Here is a 23,834-nt window from a genome sequence, read left to right on the forward strand (position 1 = left end):
CATTGAGGTCAATGGAAAAAACACTGCAAAAAGAAAAGCCCCTCGGGGTTGGATCACACCATGGTGTCTCCCCTGTGGCAGCCTCCCTGCACCACATGCTGTGTTGCCCCCAATGGTTGATTGCAACTTTGTGCTTGGTGTCAGCCTGCTTTGGTGTTGGGGATGTCCATATTGAGAGCCCCATGGTAAAATCAATCCTCCAGTTCAATGGCCAGACCGTTTTCCTGCAAGTGAGGGATGGGGTATGAATTTGGAAAGCATGCTTGCGCGATACCATTATGTAAAACCTGTAATTTGAGGTCATCAAAGGCTCTGGTATTTCGAGCAAGATTCTAACCTAGCACTAGGGGGTGCCATTGCAAAACTCTGGGGTTTCCCACTGTCTAGATGGGGAGGGAGCCCACAACATACAATACAGATTTCCCCTATTCTGTGCTTGTATGAATTTCTGTTAACCGGAGGCAGAATGCCTTGGGCTTAGCTCAGTTACAGCCCCTGGCGAGCTCAGGCATTGGTCGACAAAGAGTAATGACCAACAGACTGACCCAAAGAGCAATGTTCAGGTAAATGACATTGTAGGTAAGGGGCAAATGCTAGAAACCCCTCCTGGATTGAGTAATGGTGTATTATGGGGTTTGATCTCAGGTGTTTGCTAAGCCCTCTGCTTACCCCCTTGTGTTTTTCTACTGACCGATTCAGTGCAGGTTTTTGTAAACCAAACAGCATTTCTTTGAGGCTGGCTTGGTTTTGTTAAAGGTGTGAGACAGGTGGCTCCACAAATTTACCTTCCATTATTTCGGTGCTGTCCATTCGGTGCTGTCCATGTGCCGACAGCAGCATGCCCCACATATGCCCCTGATGTATGATCGTGTGGCTATGTAAGCCCGAAATATGTGTTGATCCCGGAGCATCCCACAGTTTCTCCTGGGGAATATTCGTGTGACAATGTAGGCACTACATATGTGCCTACGCCAGGTGTTGGGAACAAAACAATTGTCTTACACTTCAAATCTGTGGGCCTGTGGGACGCTTGGGACCTGAGGGAGACAGCAGAGTAGACCGCTGGTGGATGAAATTAGCAGGATTCTGGCCCCTGCCCTAAACAATGCGTGACGAACGCCTGACAAACGCCTTCTTGTCTTGCCCAAGATGGTAAGAATTCCCAGCAGGCCACTGAGCACAGCACCTGAGCATGGTAGAGGGAGCTTTCAGGCATCTCCCAGCCTGCCAACCAGCATGCTAAGCAAGACAAAATGGGTAATTGCAAGTAGCCCTTTCTTTGAACAAAAGGTTCTTGCCTCCCATAACCCTTTGCTGTAGCTTATGGAAATTGACTGGAGTTTGCAGACTGCTCTACCATCCTTACTTGCCAAATCAGAGATGCTTGCCTTGCTGCCCATGGGATACAATGTATCTATGTCCGAGAGGGAGAGAAAGAGAGTTAGGAGTGAGCTAGAGAAAAAGAGAGAGGGATTGGCAATGGCAGAGTGAACTAGTGAAATAGGACCGGTAGGCAAGAGGCCATTGGTAGGAGTGCAGGGTTGCTGCAGGTTGTTTTGCCTTCAAATACCTACTCCCCCCCTGCCCCTGACTAACTGTCTCCCCTCTAAGATCTCCTACGACTTTACACTGCACACACAAACCCCACACAGAGGGTCTCCACAGGCTAGTCATTAGCACATCAACACTGAGTAATGACGAAGCTCTCCTGTTTAGCCCTGTCGCCCTGTTGTACTCTCCCAGCCCAGCAACTAACCAGACCCAAAACACTGTCGTATCAGATCTTGGGATTTTCCCCATGGATAACATACTCCCAGGTTTCTCTGCCAAACCCAAAGAAAGTAGATTGGCATTCAGGAACCGGGTGCTTCCGACCTGCACCCATCAACACCAGTGGTTTTGCATCTGCCTTTCCCACTAATGGATCCGACGTCCCGTTTTTTTCTTATAGAGTCACGTGCAGCAAGGCCACCAATAGTGGCAGGCGGGCACTATACAAGACCACTATTACTTCAAGGCTGTGCTCTGTTCTGCATCCTGATCAGGGCCTTTGATGGCACCAATAATCCATTTCATTTTTCTGAATTCTTACATTATTATGTTGGAGCCACGCTGCGCTCCTCATATCCGCACTTTATAGCTGTTCTGCGCTAGCGCTGTGCACCCAAAGGTAGTTGTTGCTTCTGCATGTGGCACCTTTACAGGTGCCTTTTGCCAGGCTGTGCAGACTCTCTTCTTTCACTGGGGGATCTCTCCTATCCCACATTCCTACCCTCCCCTCACCACCATCTTTACAGCACCAAGATGCCCCATGGCGTACATATGCTTTATAAAACCCCTGCCCATGCATGCACGGGGAAGGGCTAGTCCCCTCTAGCAGGAAGATGTTAAGCAGCGGAGGAGCCTGCCTTTTGGTTTCCAGTTCCTGCCATTGTGTTGCAAGAGCTTTGGCATGCGGCAGGCACCTTGGAACCAACCCCAAAGAAAATGCATTGTATTGTCCAGGTAATAGGCTGGAAAGGCAGTGTGGAACAATGCCACGTTCTCTTTGTGTGCTCTCTGTCTATTTACTCTGGCTACAGTGTTTTGGTTTGTCATGCCAATAAAGCACTTTATGTAACCGAAAAGGAAGAAATAGGCAGAAGACAGGAAGTGTAGTGAAAAAGCAGGTATAGAGGCAGCCAAATGGAAAGAGACAAGTAAGGCGAGGAATGGCACAGAGAGAAATGGGGGAAAAGGCAGGCAGTCGGTTATCTTTCTATGATGCACTCCTATTGAATGATTTGAAATGTAATTTGGCCAAAGTAAAACTCACCTATCATGAGAGTTAACAGTGATGAAGACCCTATAGAAATGTCTAGCTGACTGGCGATTCATTTTCATAAAGTCAAAAGAGAAAAGTAACAAAATGTAGAAGGAAGAATTGGTTGGGGGGGATTAAGTGTAGGTGCAGGGCTAGAAGGTCCGAGGGAGGCCTGGGTTACGCGTGGTCTCTAATATTGGGGGGTACATTGAGACAGAGAGGTCATTCCCAAAAAGCCAGGTCAATGGATTAGAGAGTATCTCGCGTTAGAAGCTGGAGAACATTAAAAGTGGTATAAAATAGCTGAAGCGTTGGCAAATCCAGTGGCAAGGTTATGTGTATAGGAGTGAAGTGATCTTGTGTAAGACCCGCTAGGGAGAATTGGATTGCATTAGCCCACGCAGAGGAAGATTGATACTCCAGGGTGGGTTGAGATGTCTGTTGTGTTAAGGTGTTGAATTGAACGATTGGCAGACATAGTACCGGCTGTTTCCTTAGATCATATGTATGTACGTGTGGCATTTAAATGGCACAGACATGGCTGGCAAACGGGATGCTGCCCGAAGGGGGCTACTACACCGGGCAGCATTGGCATGCCCTCTGTGAGGCGTAGCATTTTCTCTTCTCAAAGCATCTGGTGTGTGCAGGCTTTGTTGGAGAGAAGTCCTCTGCCTTGGAATATAGTAGTACCCAGCATGCACTGCAACATAACTTCATGTCATCTCCCTCTTCTTTTCAGACCAGGACCATTACTGCAGGGAGCAGCCCAGGTGCGCTGGAGCCCCAGGTGGCCATGTTCTGTGGCAAACTCAACATGCACCTGAACCTACAGAATGGCAAGTGGGAGCCCGATGCCGCCGGGACCCAGAGTTGCTATGGGAGCAAGGAGGAGATCCTGAGCTACTGCGAGGAGGTAAGGCAAAGGGGCGAGAAGGCGAGCATGTGGGGCTTTTCAACCACTAAGCCTAATAATGTATATGTGCACACCTATAAATCACAATCAATGTCTAATGGTTTCTATAACGTACTTGAGCACAATCTTCGGGTGCAGGGGAGGAATACATGTCCTGGTACAAAGCATCACAACATACAATTTATACAAAGTGTCTACCACTTGAGACAGCCCCGTCCCTGCACACCAATGTAACTGAACATACAGTCAAACATGTATCAAAATAGTGAATATTTTAATATGAAAGATAAATCAAAACCCACATTTCACATGTATATATTCCAATGCATATCTTCTGACTAAACCGTAACACATTATTAATAAAGCAGTGTATTTCACAACCAAAAGAATAAAGCAGATGCTCTTTAATTTGAAGTGTTTCAGGCCCAACGCGTTTCGGGGGGTGAACCCCTTCTTCAGGAGTCAACCAATTCTGAAAAAAACATGTATAAAGGATCCAATTCAGACCCACACTCTTATATACTTTGATAATATAGCCATAAACGTTATCTTCTCATGCATAACAGAGATACCATCACCCTATAAGTACATCAATCCCAATCAAGTAGTTACACAAAAACTACTCTTCAATGTGAGTGACATTCACCATTGTGCTGTTCATATTCCACGGGATTAACAAACCAAACCCATGCATTGTGTTTTGTCAGTATCAGATCCACAAGTGAGTAAACACCAGTGTCAGAAAGCTTAGTGTACCTACCACCTCTGACCCAGTGATTGATATCACATCAATATTCACGTACCTTTTGACCTGGTGCCAAGGTGCCATTGTCAAGTATACCTACGTTGCAAGGAGAATAAGGGAATCTTGAATGTAAATATTCTCAAATGAAGGATGTTAAAGCACAGGTGTGCTAATCCGTGTGTCAAGGCGAGCCCACGGAGGCGTCTCATTAAACGTACTCCTGTACACGCTCACGTGATCCAAACTACAAGTGTCCTACACATAAGGGTAATGTTCAGTTTTGTGGCAATAGCATGTATAGACACAGAAAAAATCAGACACTATATGGATAATCCGAGTGCATGTACATTTCAATGTACTCTCCGGCACTCGCAGCTGCTGTGCCCATAGATGTACACATGCAATATTTACCTTTCTGAAGATGCTTCAACGTATATTATGAAGTTTTCCTGGTATAGCTTCTCTTCATGAATAGTCCAGAAATAACTCGGTCTAACAGCGTGTCATGTGAGCAATCACGTGACCGCGTTAAATAGATAATTGTATCTCTGAACGGTCCGGTACACTTGGGACAGGGGACCAGCCATCAAGGTCAATTGAGCCCGTCAATGAATACAATAGTATACGTATACTCGACACAGATCAAAGTCTAATGTTAAATTGATCCTTCCCCCGTAAATAGCAGGAGTACCTACATTGAAGAATAATCCGTGAGGGAAACGCAGGAACCACCCTCTACTCCCCCGTGTGCTGCTCGAACAAAAGTGTCTAAATATATATTGTTCTCCATATATTTTAAACAGTCTGTTGAGGCACTGTTCCCTCTCTATGGGACTTGCTAATTCCTACAGCATCGATCTAACTCAAACTCCAGTACATAGACTTCTAGTCCAATGATAATGACACTCATTAACATACTGAAATCGGATGTCCACCAATACAGGGGTGCTGATTTCTTACCCGTCCAATGTTCCACTCTGCAGTGTAACAGGTATAAAGGTACTGCTCACCCTTTAACTGAATACTGCCACCCTAGCCCGTGCACGGTTCTATTCTTACATGGACACATCGTTCTATTTTATGATGCTGATCACTCTCCCAACTGTTATCAATTCCATCTTTTAAATTTAACAGTTCAATGAGAAGTCCTCATTCATACCCCTTGGTTGTAATGTGTCAAGTAGGTCAATCCAAAACATCTTTCTTTATGTGAGACGTGCATTGATATGCCCCCCTCTGGGTGGACGTCTCACCACCTCAAGAATGGTCAAATGAATTAGGGCAATTGAGTGCCTCTGCTCTTTAAAGTGCCTCGCCACAGGTGATTTGATATTCATACACCTTATATTAGATTTATGCTCATTCCATCACTCATGGGCAGATCTTAATGTTTGCCCAATGTGTAACAGCACACATGGGCATTTGATGCTGTATATCACTCCCTTTGACCTGCAGGTACCAAAATCTCATTGCTATATTTTTTTACCCGTCTGGGGATGGGTAATGCACTCTCCTTTTTGAACATTGTTACAATGGCTGCACTTTAAACACGGGAAAGTCCCCTTTCTTTTTGTTTGCAAAGTCATTTGTTCCTGTCTTGGTATCCTCTCTGCTTTTACCAATTTATCACGTAAATTGGTACCTCGTCTGTATACCATCATAGGTGGTTCAGGGAACAGCTTAAGAAGGGTGGGGTCATGATGTAAAATAGACCAATTTCTATTGATGATCTTTCTAATGTGGAACCTCTGTCTCAAGTATTTGGAAATATACAGGAGAGCTGCCAATTCCTTTTTAGGTTTCAGGGTCAAAAGTTGTTCCTTCGAAATCTGAGTTGCTCTTACGTTAGCTTCTTGTAAAACATTCTCCAGATAGCCTCTGTTAGAGACGATATCAGATAATTCTACACATTCTGTTGCAAAAGTCACAGAGTCTGAAATGATTCTCTTAAGTCACAATTTTTGACTATAAGGTAGGCTTTTCATCATTGCCCTGAAATGCAAAAGATTATTAACATCGGTTGGTTTATGGTATACTGAAGTTGTTATTCTGGTATTAACAATAGCCAACTGGACGTCCAAGAAATGAAATGAAATGATATTTTATTTATATCGTGCTTGTGTTTCAGAGCACAACCAGGAAAAGGGAGTGGAACAGGGGAGAACCAAAACAACGATCTTACTAGGCCTAGTGATATTGAGAATGCGCAAGTGCATGGAAAAGGGAAAAGGGGGAAAGTATAAGGAATGGGGAAAAGTGGAAAGTGCAGAACAGAGGAGAGAACAGAGTAGATAATAAGTCAAAGAAAATAAATAAATAAAGGTGATAAACAGTGGTAGTGCAGCCAGCAAGTGGCAAGTGCTAGTCAGATAGGGTATATCTGATAAGTGCAGAAGAAAAGTGGAAGGGGGACTGTATGAGTACAGATACAGGCCCCAGTCCAAGGGGTGGGCCGTAGGCAGTGCAGGAGGATGGCAGGGTGAGCAGATACCTGGGCCCGAAGGACAGAGGGTGGCCAGGTGCATATGCCTAGAGAGAAAACAGATCAGCAGGGGAGAAGAGGGACAAAGGAAGAAGCGAAGAGCAAGGTCTTGGGGTGCTTCTGGACCTGGAGATGGTTCTCCTCAGGGGGGACTGCCAATCTCAAGTGTAAATTTGATACTTGAATGTATTCCGTTAAGGTAGTTAAAGAAGTCCTCCAATTTCTGTTTCGAGCCACACCACACACCAAAGATATCATCGCTAAATCGCTTCCACACAAGAATGTTTGAGGCACATTCCATTTTATCGAGTACACACAGTTTTTCGAATACATCCATAAAGATGTTTGCGTACGCCAAGGCATTGGCAGACCCCATAGAGGTGCCTGACACCTTGGCATAGAATTTAGCATGATACCTAAAGTAATCATTGTACAGAATGAAATTTACAAATTGAATAATTAACTGCCTCTCACAGTTGACATTATCAGACTGAAGCAAAATCCATTCAATAGCCTCTATTCCCTCATTGTGTGGTATCGAAGTGTATAGACTGCATACATCCATGGAGAACAGTATGCAGTCAGGAGATACATACACAATGTCATTTGGACAGGTCAAAAAATCAGTGGGGTCTCTTAAGTAAGTTGGGATTTTTGTACTAGTGGTTGTAAGATCTTATCAACATATATTGCAAGTGGGTCCAGGATACTCTCAGTTCCAGCCACGATAGGTCTTAAGAGTGGCTTCAAATTATCCTTGTAGATTTTTGGCAATCCATAAAAAAACAGAATAGTCGGAAATCTATCTAGTAGAAAATGTTTAGTTTTTTCAAAGATCCAGTCATTATCATACGCTTTCTATACAGTAGACTCGATTAGAGTTCTAATCTTAAGTGTATGATCCTGGTCCAAAAGTACATATGTTGATGTATTCTTAAGCATGTCAATACAGCTGTTGTGATAAAAGATGGTGTCCATTACCACAATGGCAGCTCCTTTATCAGTAGTTTTGATTAATTCCTCATTTTTAGCTAGGGATTAGATATCCTTAAATTGTTGATCTTTCACATTGTATGGATTCTTTTTACAATAATCAATCTTCCTTAGATCCTGCTCTACCTTCTGTTTGAACATACTTCATACAGGATTTTGAATATGCGGGTCAAAAGTACTCTTGGGCTGAAGTTCCAGTCTATCATCTACCAAATCTGTTTCAACCTCCATTGGTTGTGTTTCGAAGAAGACTTTAAATCTAATCTTATGAAGTAATCGATGTAAGTTTACTTTCTGTTCAAATAAGCTCGTATTACAGGTAGGAACACATGATAGTCCTTTATGTAGGATAGCAAGTTGATTTGAATTCAAGATCTTGCTTGAAATATTAACCGCAATATTATAAAAAAAATGTTTCTTGTTGGTCTTTTGGTTGCGTCTGCTTTGATTTTTTCTAAAAAAGGTGTCAATTCAATTGGTGTGCCAGCTAGGGGCATCCCTGTAGTAGTTTTAGTGTTGGTACTCTCTACCGGTCTATTTGGTATTGGTCTGTGAGGTGCTAATGGCTCTCATGTGCTGCCTTCACTACTGTTATCCAAGCTGGATGGATTTGCGTATGGGTTTGGAAATCTACTCTTGTTTCTCTGAGCGTAAAGAGTAAACAATATCATTTAGATAGGCAAAAGTATCTCTCTTAAATTCTTGTAGTTTCCTTTGTTTAATATCGTTTTTGTAAGACGCTAGTTTCCCATTAATGTCCTCCAAAATCTTGGTTAAATCTTGTTCAACGACTGCCAGTATATAAGTATTGTGGGGGTGGAGTATCTTATCCCCCCATACTTCCACGGGTTAGGTGGGAGGCGAGACGACCAGTCATGTAAGTCAATAGCACTGATTTTGCCCTACACATGCAAGGGGACAAAACCATGCAAAATCAAGGCGACAAATGGTTAAAAACAACAATTGCAGTGCTGTTGAGATTAAAAGCAAGCAGGGAGAATTTTTGGAAACTACGTGAATAAATGTTACAGGGCAGCAATGGTCGGTGATCATTGGGAGACATTTCATTTTGGGTGTTGAGTGAGTTTTTAATAGGAGGTGGATCTTTTAGTCATGACGAACTACTCGACCTGTCATTGTGGATGAAAAATGTCGGCACACACATTTAGCACAGTGAGATTATTTCACAATTTCTAAAATAATTGTAGCAATAAATTTCAATCTTCTCTTCTCTTCCTAACCGCACTCCATACTGAAGAGACCTTTGGTGATCAGGTTGATTACTTTACTTGTACAGTGCTGGAGACAAGGCTTGCGGGCATAGTAGCACAAACATGGCAGACAACGAAAAGCAAAAAAACCAGCAACAAGGCGTTATTGAGAATCAGATTAATGGGAAGGTCAATAAAACAGTGCTGCCTTTAATCAACGTTTAAAACTGGCAAATGACTGACAGGCCCTCAGATCTGGAGGAAGGGCATTCCAGCTTCTCGGAGCCGCATGGGCAAGGACCCATGGGCAACCATTGTCAGCTTGGCCCTGGGCACCAGTAGAAGAAATTAGTTATTGGACCTCAAAACCCTCCATATGGGCCGCCAGCAGAGTTTGCTAGGTAAGTACACAGGACTACTGCCATAAAGGCACTTGTGTTTAATACACAACAATTGAAAGCTGATTCTACTTGCGATGGGTAGCCAATGCAGAGCCCTCCTGGCCTCAGAATTCTTCCACTGCCCAAAATGTTTTCCACGGTCTGTAACCGGACGATTTCTCCTTTGCCCACACCTTGCAAGAGACTTTAGTAATAGTCCAGTTTGGCACCAATTATAGCTCCGGCACTAGTAGTCCAATTGTAACGGGACAGAAAAGGTCTTAACTGTACCAACAATTTCAGATAGTAGGAGGACGAAGAGACAAGGCTGTTCACACGTGCCTTCATGTTCAGTTGTATGTCAAGAACAATACCCACGGTCTTAACATTGGGAAGTGTAGCGATGGCACAGCCTTCTACCTGAAATTCCTGAAAATCAAGATTCCGCTTTCTCAGCTTCGCTGTCATGCCGATTATCATCAGCTCTGTCTTCGTATCATTCAAAGATAGACAGTTACCCACCATTCTGGTCTGTATGAGTATGCAAACTGAATTAAAACTTTCAGTGTCTCTGATATAATTACCCAAAAGAGGAACGAGACACTGGGTATTGTTGGCGTAATTTATATGAAATACGCCACTAGCATCAAGCAGATCAGAGAGGGGCTTGGTAAAAATGTTATACAATGTGGGAGACAAGCCCACATGTTACCAAAGTCATCTGCCTCGGTGTTACCATAAAATACCCTAGTTCTGCGGTCTGCCAAGAAGAATCGGACCCAGCTAGTTGCTGCTGTCGAGAAGGAGGCATAATCTAAAAGCTTAGACACCAGCATAGCATGGTCAATCAGGTCAAAGGCGGCAGACACATCTAAAAGCTGGATCACCCTTCTCAAGAACTTCCAGAATATTAACCTTCAGGTCAAGTAGGACAGATTCTGTGCTATGCGCACTCCGAAACACAGACTGTCTCTGACCAAAGATGTTATATTTAGACAAAGTCGTGTACCTGAATATAGGCCACTCAATTTAAGATTTTGAGTAAGATTGGAGTCCAGATATGTTTTTTTTGGTAACAGAGAGATCCATACCCGATTGATGCATATTGGCACTGAACATTCACCAAAGGAAGTATTAACAAATTTAGTGATCAGAGGGATAAAATGGCCAGCAGAAACCTTTGTAACCAATGCAGAGCACCCCCTTACAATGAGTTATAGCTGATGAAACAAATCAGAAATCTCCAGATGTGTAACCAATCTATAATCAAACACAGTGATGGTACGCTCAAGTCCAGGAAGTTCTAAATTGCCCTTTGACCTGCCTAGTGCAGATCGTTTATTCACAATATCTTCCTGTATTTTCTTGATCTTATTTATCATGACGTCCTGAATGGACGTGCACCAGCTTTTATCTTTATTTGCCATCGGAGCAGATGGACAGGGATCCTGTAGCTCTCTGAGAATCTTAGAGTTCTTAAGAGTCAGAGTTAGCATTTTCAATCCTCTTGTCATAAGAACATATTTTAGCCAGAATAATTGCAGATTTATGTTCCCTAGCAGCACAAATATATTTAATCCTGTTATCCTCAGATTTGTCTTCTCTCCACAACTCAAAGGCTTTACATTTGACAACCTTGAGTTCTTGAATTTCAACTGAGTACCATACTTTATTCATTTTCTTAACAGGTCGAGTTTTTAGGCGCTACTGCATTGATGGCCGTTAACACCATATTTTGATATGCCTCTGCCAGATAACTGGCTGAGTCAAAGTTGGCTACATTATTCATTGTGCCGTCGATACAGCAGAAAGCCTACAAGTATTTCTTGATGTAATAACCCTATCAGGTTTAAGTTTTTGTACGGTGACCCACAGATAAAGTTGAAATTGATCAAAGTATGGTCTGACCAGGGACATGGAATCACCTCTTGATTATTAATGGTAACACAACTTGCAACCCAATGAAGCGTTCTGCCCTTTGACATGGGCTGCAATAGTGGCATGATGGAAAAAACGCAGGTCAGTCAATGCAGGCTCAGTAGTAACCGCCATAGAGTCAGAGCCATCAAAGAGTCCAAGGTAAAAATCTTTCTACCATTTTTAAAGTTTATTAAAGAATAACCCACTATATAGGCTTATATTTCGGAACAGTCTGCAATTTCTCTGAATAATAACATAAGTATGTATCAGGCCTGTTACAGCACAAGACAGATTAAAGCAAAAAACGAAACAAAAAACAAGAAGGGGAAGGCATCACAGACAGTGAAGCACCTACAAGTAAGAAAGTAACAATGACGGAACCAGGATGGCATACAGCATTAGCACATTGTAAAAGGCATCATATCATGTGGTTAATAATGTATTCTGGGGCTGTCATTCTGGATACAAATTGAATGAAAGGTTCTCATTCTGCAAGGCATTTGGGCACTTCACCCTTTAAAGTGGCCTCTATCTTGCACATAGCCGCCACAAACCACAATTTCACCCACCATTCTTTTATGTCAAGGGAATTTGGCACCTTCCAATTACGTGCCACTACTACTCTAGCAGCTACCAAAAAAGTGAGTGTAATCTAGCCGATTTTGCTGCCAGCTTTTAGCGCCCCTCTAAATCTTCAACACCTACCAATTTCACCAATGGTTCCATTGGGAGGTCAATTGCACCAATCCTCTTAATTTGTGCCAAAATATCCTTCCAATAAGATTGGATCAGTGTGCACGACCACCAAATATGGAAGAGTGTCCCTGGGGCTTGTTCCGTATCTTCAGCACCAATTGGAAATATTAGGGTCCATCATATGGAGTCCCTCAGGGGTATGGTACCACTGCAACAACAATTTATAACTATTTTCCTTCCACTGTACACAGTACACACCTGGATGATTTACCAGCCATAGTCCACACCTTATACCAGGAGAAATCTCCTATGTGGGTATTCAAATTGTCCTCCCATTTCGAGATATAGATATGAGGGGGGCTTAAACCAGCAGGCATTAAGAATTCGATATAAAGAAGAAACCTTACGAGAGTTAGGATCTCCTATAAAGAGATCTTCAAACAGGGTTGTTTCGTGTTTGGCTTAACGAGACACTTTAGTTGTATGTAGGTGTATTTATCAACATCATGGACCATGCAAATCTGCTTACATTGAATGAATGTCAGAGGTTGCTCAGATTCAAACAATTGACCAAACCTCTCCAGGCCCCCCCTCTATCCATCTAACAAACCTACCTTGCTGAAATCCTTGGGCAAATTCTCGAGTATTACATATTCGTGTGAGGGTAGATGAGAAAGTGGTTCCCGAGTATTTACAGGCTACACTATCCCAATATTCCAACAGAATCCGGATAGGTGGAAGAAGATGGGTCTCTTTCTTCATAACCCCAGGTGGTCTCCAACACCAATCATTGCAGCGGGAACTGACTGCTCAATATTTGTCCAATGTTTCGGGTCTCGATTGCGCCCATACTATTGAACAGGGGACCAAGTTGCGCTGCATAAAGATAACTCTTGAGATTTGGTACACCTAGTCCTCCCCTTTGCCCGCCATGAATGTATGTCTGGAACCCTTTGGGGATTTCCCAGCCCAAATGAAGCAGAAAGATATGGGGTTGTAAGTCTTTAAGCGTCTGTTTGGGAATCCAGACCGCAAGGGCTTGTAAGGTATATGATAAACGTGGAAAAAGGGTCATACGGAGGGCTGTCGGTCACCCAAGCCGTGAAATATCAGAGTGCGTCCAAGGAAGCAAATCCGCTTTGGCTGAGGAAAAAAGGGCAGGATGATTTTGGCATAGAGCTGGGAGTGAGTGGGAGTGATCTGAACCCCTAGGAATTGTAGCAAAGCCACCGCCCATTGAAAGTCAGATATCCCCTTAACCAATCTTATCGTCTCGGGTTTTTCAGTATTATTAAGAACTATGTATTTAGAATAATTAATCTTGAATCCAGCGACACAGTAGAATGAATCCAATAGGGAAGCTATCTGTGGAATGGTCATCCGCAAGCGATGTATAAAAAAGAGAAGATCAGTATGGAGTGCAAGTTCATGTTGGGACTGTGCTATGTCAATTCCCTGCATATTGCCTGCCAACCGAACTTTGATTGCCAGGGACTCCATAGACAACGCAAACAGAAGATGGGACAATGGACACCCTTGTCGGGTCCCTCTGGACAAAGACGGCGGCTCAGATAAAGCTCCATTTAATTGTATTTGAGTAGTCAGGAGGATGAACTTGTATTCTTTTAATAAAAGGGGGACTAAACCCAAAGCTACTCAGCACCTCAAAGAGATATGCCCAATCCATGCGGTCAAATGCTTTTTCAACATCGACAGACAAGACTGCTAATTCCAGATTATGCTGTCTCGCATATTGAATTACGTTCAAGGTCCTACGAATATTGTCAAATGCTTGACATCGGTAATAAAACCTGTTTGGTCTATATGGACTGCATCAGGAGAATGCCTGCCAACCAGTCTGAGAGAACCTTCGAATACATTTGATAATCATAAATTTAGACCGCGATGGGTTTATAGGATGTATGAATGGTAGGATCCTTTTCTGGTTTGCTAATTGGTAATCATAAAGATTCACCCATTGTCGGTGTAATTGCCTGTGTCTGCAAAACTATTAAATATAGTGACCAGGTAAGGGGCGAGAAGGTCAACACATTTCTTGTAAAACGGAGAGAATAACCATTAGGCCTCAGGGCCTTGTTTTAGGAAGTGATCGAATAACTCGGGTGACCGCTTCAAGAGTAATCGGATCTGTCAAGTCTTTGACGGTCTTCTGCGGAGGTGGAGGGCGAGTTCGCTCCTCTAATTCATTCTTTGAGTTTCAATATTCCAAATATCCACACTAAATAAGGACGTATAATACTCCTCCAAGATGCACGTTTTGGAGACTTAATCCTCTTGTATGCAATCACTCCTATCTTGCAATGTAGGGATAGTACTCCTAGCTTTTTGGACTTGAAACCTGTAGGCTGAAATGCGTGAAGCTTTATTGGAAGTGCTAAAATAGAACTGTTTGGTTTGGAGTAATTTGTGGGAAACATCTGATGCCCAGAGTGCTTTAAGTTCAGATCTAGCTAATTGGAGCTGCCTCTAAACCCTATATCCCCACCTTCACTCTTATATTGTAGGTCTAGGTCTCGTACTCGCTTCTCAGCTTCTGTGCTTTGGGATACAGCATCTGCTTCCTTGTGGAGGCTAGACTAATAAGTTCACTGTGCAAGGTAAGTTTAAAAGCGTCCCAGACAATCGCTATCAGCGTATCCCATGTGCTATTTACTTGAAAATATAAATTGATCCGCTCTGAAATTACAGTGCTACATCAGTAAGTAAAGAGTAATTATCTTCCACAATGCTTTTTTCCTGGCCCCCAATGCTAATGTATATAACTGAAGCATGATTGGAGCATGATCTGAAACCACAGCCAATCCTATTGTGGCGTTAGCTTCCTACAAGATTAGAGAGTGGGAGACCAGAAAGAAATCTAGCCGGGAATAGCTGCAATGTACATGTGAGCAGTAAGTGTAATAGCTCTCGAGGGTGTTGCAATCTCCAAACATCTGATAATTGCATATCTAGCATTGCCTGCTCAAGGGATTTGGACCTGGATGCATCTAAACCTCCCGCTGAGGTAGACCTGTCCAACACCCCATCCAACACCACATTAAAATCCCCACCGAGGATAAGTTCCCCCACCTGGAAATGAGCAATGAGTGGAAGCGTTTCAGCATAAAAAACATCTTTGCACTGGTTCGGGCCATAGATGGAGAACAGGGTAAAGTCTGCATCCTCAAGGCGAATTTGAAGCCCCAAGTACCGCGCCTGGAGGTCTTTGGCCATATTTACCATAGTAAAATTCAGAGAATGGGCGAACAGAATGGCCACAACAGCCCTTCTAGTGGGAGGCAAGGCAAAATACTGGTGAGGAAACCATTTGGGGCAGAGTCTGTGCCATCTGCCTCCAATAAATGTGTCTCCTGCAATAGGACAACATCAGCATTCGGCTCAGCCAGTTTGGAAACACACGCTTTCTTATCCTTGGAGAATTAAGTCCTTGCACATTCAGCAAAATCACCTTAAGAGCCCCCATTTAGACATATGTCACATTTCTCCTTTGCCCTTCAGTCCAAACCACCCCACACAACATAAACAATGCACATAAAATAAAATGTGATCCGATTTCGGTCTAATGTCTGTATAATGAGCGAATCTCACTAACCTTGAACCAGCCCTAGAAAGAAAAAAGTGTTATGCACAATATGGAGTAAAAAAAAAAAAGAAAAACAATAGTCTTCACGTATGTGACTAGTATTGGGTCACAAAAGTACCCAAAGAGGGCCAGTACTCCTGCTGCCCTGCCTATGTAGACCTGGAATCAAACATTTGAAGCAACTTCATTAACACCACAAAACCAATGCAACATAACAATAACCACTGTAGAAGCTTCCCCAGCCAATATTAAACTGCAGTCTGGTAGAAGAAAAGAACATCCAATGTACCCATTCCAGTCATGTAGGCCCTTCAGAGTCCCCACTCCTCTCCTGTCTGTCCATTGAGGGCCTCCAGCGGTCCCTACGTCTACTCTTCCTAGAGCGTACTTTAGCCCAATCCTGTGGGGCGCTCTGCTCGAAGCCTTCAGGCAATTTGAAGACCCACATAAGAATGTTTCAGCATGTCCAGTGCCACATCAGGGGACATAAACTGATGCTGGACACCTTCGTAGGTAAACACAATGCAGAATGGATACCCCCATCTGTACGGGATATTTCGCTTAGCCAACCACTGAGTGAGTGATCTCATCTGACGGCATCTCTGGATTGTTCCCTGTGCCAGATCCTGGAATATCTGGAATTCCATTCTCTTGAACATGATGCTGCACTGGGCCCTGGGTTTCTGGAAGATGAGATCTTTGGTCCGGAAGAAGTGAATCCTGCACACCACATCTGGAAGGAGGTTTTGGCATTGCTGAAAGTTAGAATACACTCTGCGAGTGATCTAGAGTAAGGTCCAGCTGCTCATCGTCTCTAAGTATCCTGCAAAAAAGATTGCGCACATATGCATCCAGATCACAATCCAAGACCTCATGGGGATCCCTTGAATCTGAACATTATTTCTTCTAGAGTGATCCTCGATGTCCTCCAGCCGCTCATCCATAAGTGCTTTATGTGTCTCTAACGGAGCCACCCGCTGTTCGAGCTGATTATAGGAATTAGTCTGGTCACAAAAACGCGATTTCTAAGTCGCTTAGCCGATGTTCCGCCTGTTGGACATTGTGGGTGAGCTTGTGAAATGAGATTTTCAGGTCTTGTGGGGTGGACACCATTTCCTTTTTAACTGGCTGGAGTAGCTGCGCTATGTCCCCCTTTGAAGCTGGCTGTGAATCATGGTCCAGTGCCGGGTCCATGGCCGCTGGTACAGACGTGACAGACTTGGAAGGCTGCAAGAGGTTCTTAATAGAAGTCGACTTTTCCCTAGCTTTGCTAGACTTCATGGTTCGGCACCCCACTGCACAACCACCATGGCCCAGGTTGCTCAAGTCACCAAGCAACATGAAAAGGACTACAAGCAGGAGTCAAAAGGATACTGCCGGAAGCAGCTGGGCACATCGCTTCAATATAGAGGCCACATCACAAACGGTGTCTCCATTCAGGCTGCTGCCGAGCCACCAAGCTGGAGAGGGGTAGACCACCATGGCACTCAGTCTAGAGAAGAGGTGGTGCAGCTGGTGTCCTACGCTAGCATAAGGCCCACAGTACAGCAGCAGGAAGAAAAAACGGGACACCCTCGGCATCAAGCCCCCCCCGGGAGGACAGGCAGCTCCGGCACAGTCAGAGAACTGTGGAAGGGCCCTTAGAGTCCCCTGACCACTCCCCAAACTGCAGGGAAACGTTGAGCTGTAAGGATAAACGTTCCATGCTGAAGTAGATAATATAGATCTAGATTGCATATGCCCCACAAAAGCAGATGGGACACAATGGCGCTGCGTGCCACTCATCCACACACTGTGCACCAACGGGAGCCTCGACTAGCAGGGCAGTGATCCAGAGGACCGATGTCGGTCACACTCCAACTGTACCTCGCTCAGGGTGCGCCCACCGGCGCAAGGAGTCCATGCCAGTATACTGCAGCTCTATGCCTCAGGGACCTGAGGGGAAGCTGCCCAGCTCGAGGTCAGGACGCGGCAGGAGGATAGCAGGGCCGCGGGGGTCCTCCTCCAAGCGGTAGACGCTGCAATGGTCCGTGCCCAGGATACCCTAGCGGGCCGAGATGACTGATCGCCTCCGAGGTAGGCAGGCAGTGCTCAGGCCAATATTGTTAGGCGGGCCTCCATGGGTGTCCGTGATGGGCTTGCGACAAGGCTCGGGTGTCAGGTGATTTGTCTGAAATTCGTGCAGATTGTCTAGTGGAGCGTGCCACAGAGGGACCCGCTATTTCGGAAGCAAAATACTGCTTATGGCTGCCATGAAGTCGCCTAAACACTGGCAGGGCTACAGAGGTCGGTGAACGTATGATTACATTAGCCGCTGGCCAGGCCATGCCCCCAAGATAAAAACCTTCCACAAAGGCTGAAGCAAAGGCATCAGCATGTCACAAAGTTGAAGACGGAACTCTGTCATAGTGGTTGGCAGGCGGTATATGAGAATGAGGTTAATGGTGGTGTTATGATCCGATAACAACTTTGCATACAAAACATCACAACCAGTGGAGTAACTTTGCTGAAAATGTTGGGGGGGGGCCACGACATCTGAAGAAAAGGTGCCGGAACCAAATGAATGGGGACAAAATGGTGTGCCGTGAAAATTGGGGGGGGACAAACACCCCTGCCCCCCACCCCTAAAATTACGCCCATGATCACAAGCCAACCGACCTACAACATCCACTTGATGTATCTGAAGCGAAGCTGCATAAATAAATGAACCCCTCCACCTCAGCCTGATCTGCGATCTACTCTAATAATCTCATAACCTGGAGGCGCAGCCAGGGAGAGCGCAGGGCCGTCCATCACCAGACATGGAAAGAACTGACGAAGACCGCCTTCCTCCATGGTGTGCTTCCTTGTGCCGTCTCTGGGAGGTCCTTGGGATTTTTATAAATTCTATTTTGTTACTGATTTTTGCACCCTGGTAACATTCAGTTGGTGCTTTGTCCTGTCCTACGGACTCGTAAGGCTCCTCTTCCTCCAGTCTATCCACTTGCAAACTCCTTCACCGTGCTTCCTCGAGACAAGTACAGAGATAAAAAATTCTGGGGTGGCTATGCAGTGGGCAATGGGGCATCTCCCGTGTCACCTTTTTTAGTAACCTGTTTTTTCTTGTTTAATTTCCCATGGTTTCTGGGTACCTGAACTGGTCATCTGCCTTACTTGCCCCCCCCAATTAACCAACTCACTAGGTGTTGATATTGCTCTGGTGGGCAGGGTTGATCGTTGTGGCAGCGGGGAGTACAGCCCGTGTTCGCGCCCTGTCGTAATCTGACACTGGTTGGAATGCCTGTTTTAAAGTCCTACTGGTCCCCATTCACTAACACCGGGTGTGAAGTACTCCCTTGCAGCTACGCTTACATTTGGTGTGTAACTTGGGCATAGGCATCCTCTCTGCGATCCACCTGGACGACCAGTATTGGTAGCTGCCCACTTGCTTTGCTAAACACCTACTTTACGCATTGTTTCACATACTCAAGCGTAACTACTGCACATTGCTTCAGATGGGAGAACTTTGAAATACTATTTAAATAACTCCAAAGTAGCCAACACTTGTTTACTTAACTTGACCTCTGTGAAACACTTGTTCTTAAGTTACAGCTGGACCTATTTCGTTGAGTTACTTTAGACAAGTGATGCATTATAATATGTTATGGCCTCCAATCATTTGTTTTAACATCTTCCAGCCTCACGTAGCAAATTGTAACAGTAATTAACCATTCTAAACTGCCTATTTTGGACACCTAGCTGTGATTATGTGTGTGTATATATCACTTGCATTGACCATTAATTATTTTGACTTAACGCAGCTGTGCTAAATTAAATAGAACTTGGGGACAAGCTAATGGTTAAACTATTTTGTATGTTAATTTTACTTTACACCAAGCCCCTGACCGCCATCGTCCAAGCCTTTTTGATCAGCCTTGTTACCAATTGAGACTTTGGTTAGACTTTTGTGGTAAACCTTTGCAAGTCCACCAAGTGTGGCTTCTCAGAACCCCACATACACTCCCCATTAAAGCTTGGGGCTCCTGGTTAGTATGTTCTACAGTTTTCTTCATGGTCACCTGACCCCGGGTCCTGAACCTACCGTCACTCAACCATCTCTTGCTCTACTTGCTGATGTGACTCTACCTCTTGCCTATCATGCTACAGCTTGTCCTCACCTCTGGCACTTGGGCTGCCTTTTGTCTAACCTCGACGTTTCGCCTCCAGCCTGCTCGGTACAACTCGTAGGCTTAAGTTATGGCTTGCCCTCACTGGCGTGTCCCAGCACTTCCAAAGGAGTTACACTCCGCCCTCCTCTTAGTCTCTCCTTAACCTGCTCTTCTCCAACTCTCCATGTTCTCCTTCACCACTGTTACTACTCCTCTGCCTTCTGCCCACAACCTTCCCCCCTCCATCTGGATCTGCCATCCTCCTGAGGAATCTTTAATTTCTCCACCTACACGCCAATCTTTCTCTCTGATTTCCTTCTATCTTTCCAATAACTCTCTCCTCCTTGCTTTCGATTGCATCCATTCCTGTTTCACCACATTCTTTAACCCCTCCTTCTACACTACCTCCTCCTGTACTGTAAGCCTCTCCTTCTCCTTCCACCACTAACCTCTCTAGCACTTCTCAGTGCTGCCCCTGCTTGCCCGCTCTCTTCTTCCCTCTTCCCTTATCCTTTCTGCCACCCCCACGTCCCCTACACCTCTTTCACTACAGGAGTTGTCTCGATTCACTATTGTCTCACCATCACCGACCTGTTGCCAACACTTGGATTTGACCTTATGGACACATTCACTTTGTGTTTCACCTTCTCAACTCTCATGCTGGATCTCCCCGCGATCTCACACTCAGGGTGGCTCTGAATCATGCTGTGCCCTTCTTGATTCCTTGACTACATTCTCTGTACCCTGCAACATTATAAGTTTTACTGACCTCTGCAACTGTATTCATTCTCCCCTCTGCTTCTCTGCTCTTTTTCACTGTTTATTCTTTGTTCTCTCCTCCTCTCCGGCCCTCCCTTTCCTTTCTATGCACTTATTCTATCAGAATTATCCCTTGACCTAGTATGATAGCAACAACGTGTCTCATCCCCCTCCCATACTTGTTCTCCTCTCCCCCTTCCAGCACTATCTGAAATGTCGTGAGGCCTAGTACGATAGTCTCTTTTTTTGTTCCTCTCCCTCTTTCTCATCCCTTCTCCCTCTCCTCTTGTAAAATTCCAGCTGTATCAGAAATGTCGTCAGACCTAGCATGGTAGTCGCTTGTCTGTGTCCATTCCTTCCTGTCTGTGTCTTTGCACTTGATCTATCTGTCGCCAAGCCGAGTACGATAGTTACTTTCACATTCTTGTTGTTCATGGCCTGTAAGAATGTCATTGTATTTTTCCCTTGTTCCCTCCCTTGCCGTGAAGCGCTTTGAAACACATCGTGTATAGGCGCTATATAAATAAACTATCATATCATAGCGTGTAGCTCTGGTTACTCCTCTGCTCTTCTGCTTACTGCTCCGGTATTACACATACTATTCCTTGCCTTTGTCTGTTTTTACCTCTTGGTGTTGCCTCCATTGGGCTGGGTCTCGGATAATGAGTTGCAAGTGTTCTGTAGCCTGCTGTCTTATTTGTGGATGTTGAAAAGATTTGTCTGTAGCAAAGTTGAACAGGAATTTCTCGCTGCGCGTCCTGCGGCTACAAATGCGCAGTCTGCCATCTTGTAACTATTTCCTGTTCTATGCACCGAAGCACCTTCCTTGCACCTCCCTTGTGCCGTTCTACAGGAACCGCTAGCAACAGTCGGGGTGCTTCTCTCAGCTCCCCTACAGGAGCCTGGCAGCGGGTCTCTCAATCGCCCTATTGGCTCTGCCTTTGCTCTGGAAACACTGCGCTGTAGCAGTCCGTTTTCTTCCACTTCTTGTCTCTCCTTTGTTTGGAACATGGTGATCACTCTGCAGGGCCTTATTAAAGTGGCTTATGGACAATGTATGTAAAGACAGTAAATACATGGAGCGCACATTGATAACTGGCCTCCCACTGCCTGGGCACACATGTGGCAATGCACTGACCCTTAGGCAAGGTTTTAGGGCTCCAGGGGGTCATGTTAATACACCGCACGGTCCCAAAATCATGTATCCGATGGTGGTGCCCTGTCCTGTCAATCGCCACACACTCACTTCATGGGTCAGACAGGGGCATTTTCACAGGACACATAAAAGCTTGTTGTGAGAATTGGCTGAGCATAAGAAAAGCTGCTGTTAAGAGAAAGCCCAGCAGCAAGAGAAATTAAGGAGAGAGATGGAGCTGGCCGACTCTCAGCTAGCCAAAGGGTTTTGCGTATTAGAAGCTGATGGCGCATATACATTATTGTGCAAAGGTGTTCACACAAGCATGTAAACAATTGAGCACCTGTGATGACTGAGTTTAGTGGGCATAAAGGCTGCAACATTTTGGCTGTCCAAATGTTTTCGACTACATTCCAATCAGTTCATAACTGGCACAATTAATGGTGGTGGATTATAGGAGTTGTAGTTCAAAACCTATGTAGAGCCACTGGTTATAGATGCTGACGGTGACCGCTTGAGACATTAGCCAATATGCTGTCCTATCTCCCCACGGTACACTAGCAAAGATCTCACGTAAACTGCATACAGTGTTGAGCAAAGTGGAGCTGGGCCAATAAAAAACAGAATCTGGAATTACATCACTTCCATCTGTTGTATTCAGCAAAAGATTACCTGCATGTGTGGATCTCCAGCAGTCGGATTTAAGGTTAGTTGGGGCTACCAGGCAGTTCCTTGTGGTGAGTGAGATACTGTACCATGTATGGAGTGGGAAATGCAAGTTGTAAGATGTTGTCTACTGGGTAAACTGCTCAACATTCGTGAAGAACACCTAGGCCTTAATCCTGGTTTCTCCACTAGAGCCAACTCATTTGCTCTGTAACTGTTCCAGCACCATTCTAAATATGAATTGCTGCATAAGTCACTGTCCTGGGCCGAGAGAGGCTTAGTATTGGCGTCTCAACAGTTGGCAGGATTATGGGCCTGAGTAGAACAGATTGTACTAGCAACCTCAAGCAAGTAATTACAGGCATTACAGTTGCTCGTCTAGTGCCAGCGTAGTACCTATTGTTAAGACATATGAAAGTGATGGCAAATGATGCTGTTTCCCGTAATGCCAAGGTATTTGAAGTGATACCTGGAGGACTTTAATATGGTAATATTGTGCGGGAAAGTTGTGTTGGGGATTTTACGGACGGCAGTGTCTAGTAGAGTATTTGCTGTCCTATGTGAAAATGTCCTCCAAGTGCACCCCCACAAGCCACAATTCATCTCAGCACTCGGTCTAGGCTGGGGAGGAGTGCAAATGCTGCATGGTGATTTAACCCATATTGTACGCCAGATGTTTCTTTGATTCCTTTCTCCCCCTTTCTCCATTCTATGCGTACCCGGTTTTACAACCATTTTTGCTTTCACCACCAATATATCCATCTGGTCTCCCTTTTATCAATCAATACATTCTCATTTTATCTATTCATACATTGTCCACATTTTCACACCATTTTATTCATTCTCTGATCACTGTGAGAAACCTGAAGGTGTCTCACCCACTAGTCCCTGGGGATCTGTCATCCAGGTGGCCAGGACACAGCCATCACATTTTGATACAGTTCTTGGGGGTGGACCAGTGCGGGAGGATCACCTGGGTGAGGGGCTTCCGGGGAGTGGGACACCGGATGGCCTTCCCCGTAGCACCTTTACCCCATCCTACCAGGTAGGATATTTAGGAACTCAATCCCCCACCCCCTTTCACAACACAAACACTTTCTCATTGACAGCTCGCTATGAGAGAAAACGGACCAACACTTGAGCCATATACCTGACATGTCCCAATACAATGGTCAGGCAGGGTCAGGCAATTACTGGCCATCACGCACACCTGACTTCCATTTCATTTCCCCACGCGGATAAAAGACGGAGCACGAGAGCACACTTGAAGTGAGGCAAAGCACATGAGGAAACAGCAGTTCCAAGATGGCAATTTAGCACAATTAGAAAGTCGGTGAAACAGAAGGGGATCGCAAGTAGGGAAGTGCCCTTGACCTTTT

At 44.8% G+C, this 23,834-nt stretch overlaps 1 protein-coding gene across 2 annotated transcripts in view; it reads left to right on the top strand.

The window, feature by feature from the left end:
• Window positions 1-23,834, top strand: part of APLP1 (amyloid beta precursor like protein 1) — a 437,997-nt gene that overhangs the window by 189,897 nt on the left and 224,266 nt on the right. For both annotated transcript variants that reach the window (XM_069604873.1, XM_069604874.1), the window contains exon 2: window positions 3,543-3,716. In XM_069604873.1, coding sequence (XP_069460974.1) covers window positions 3,543-3,716 — 174 coding nt within the window. The remainder of the gene's footprint in view (window positions 1-3,542; window positions 3,717-23,834) is intronic.

The sequence above is a fragment of the Ambystoma mexicanum genome, chromosome 1p, assembly GCF_040938575.1.
Source record: "Ambystoma mexicanum isolate Mex_15411 chromosome 1p, UKY_AmexF1_1, whole genome shotgun sequence".
Classification (NCBI taxonomy): domain Eukaryota; kingdom Metazoa; phylum Chordata; class Amphibia; order Caudata; family Ambystomatidae; genus Ambystoma; species Ambystoma mexicanum.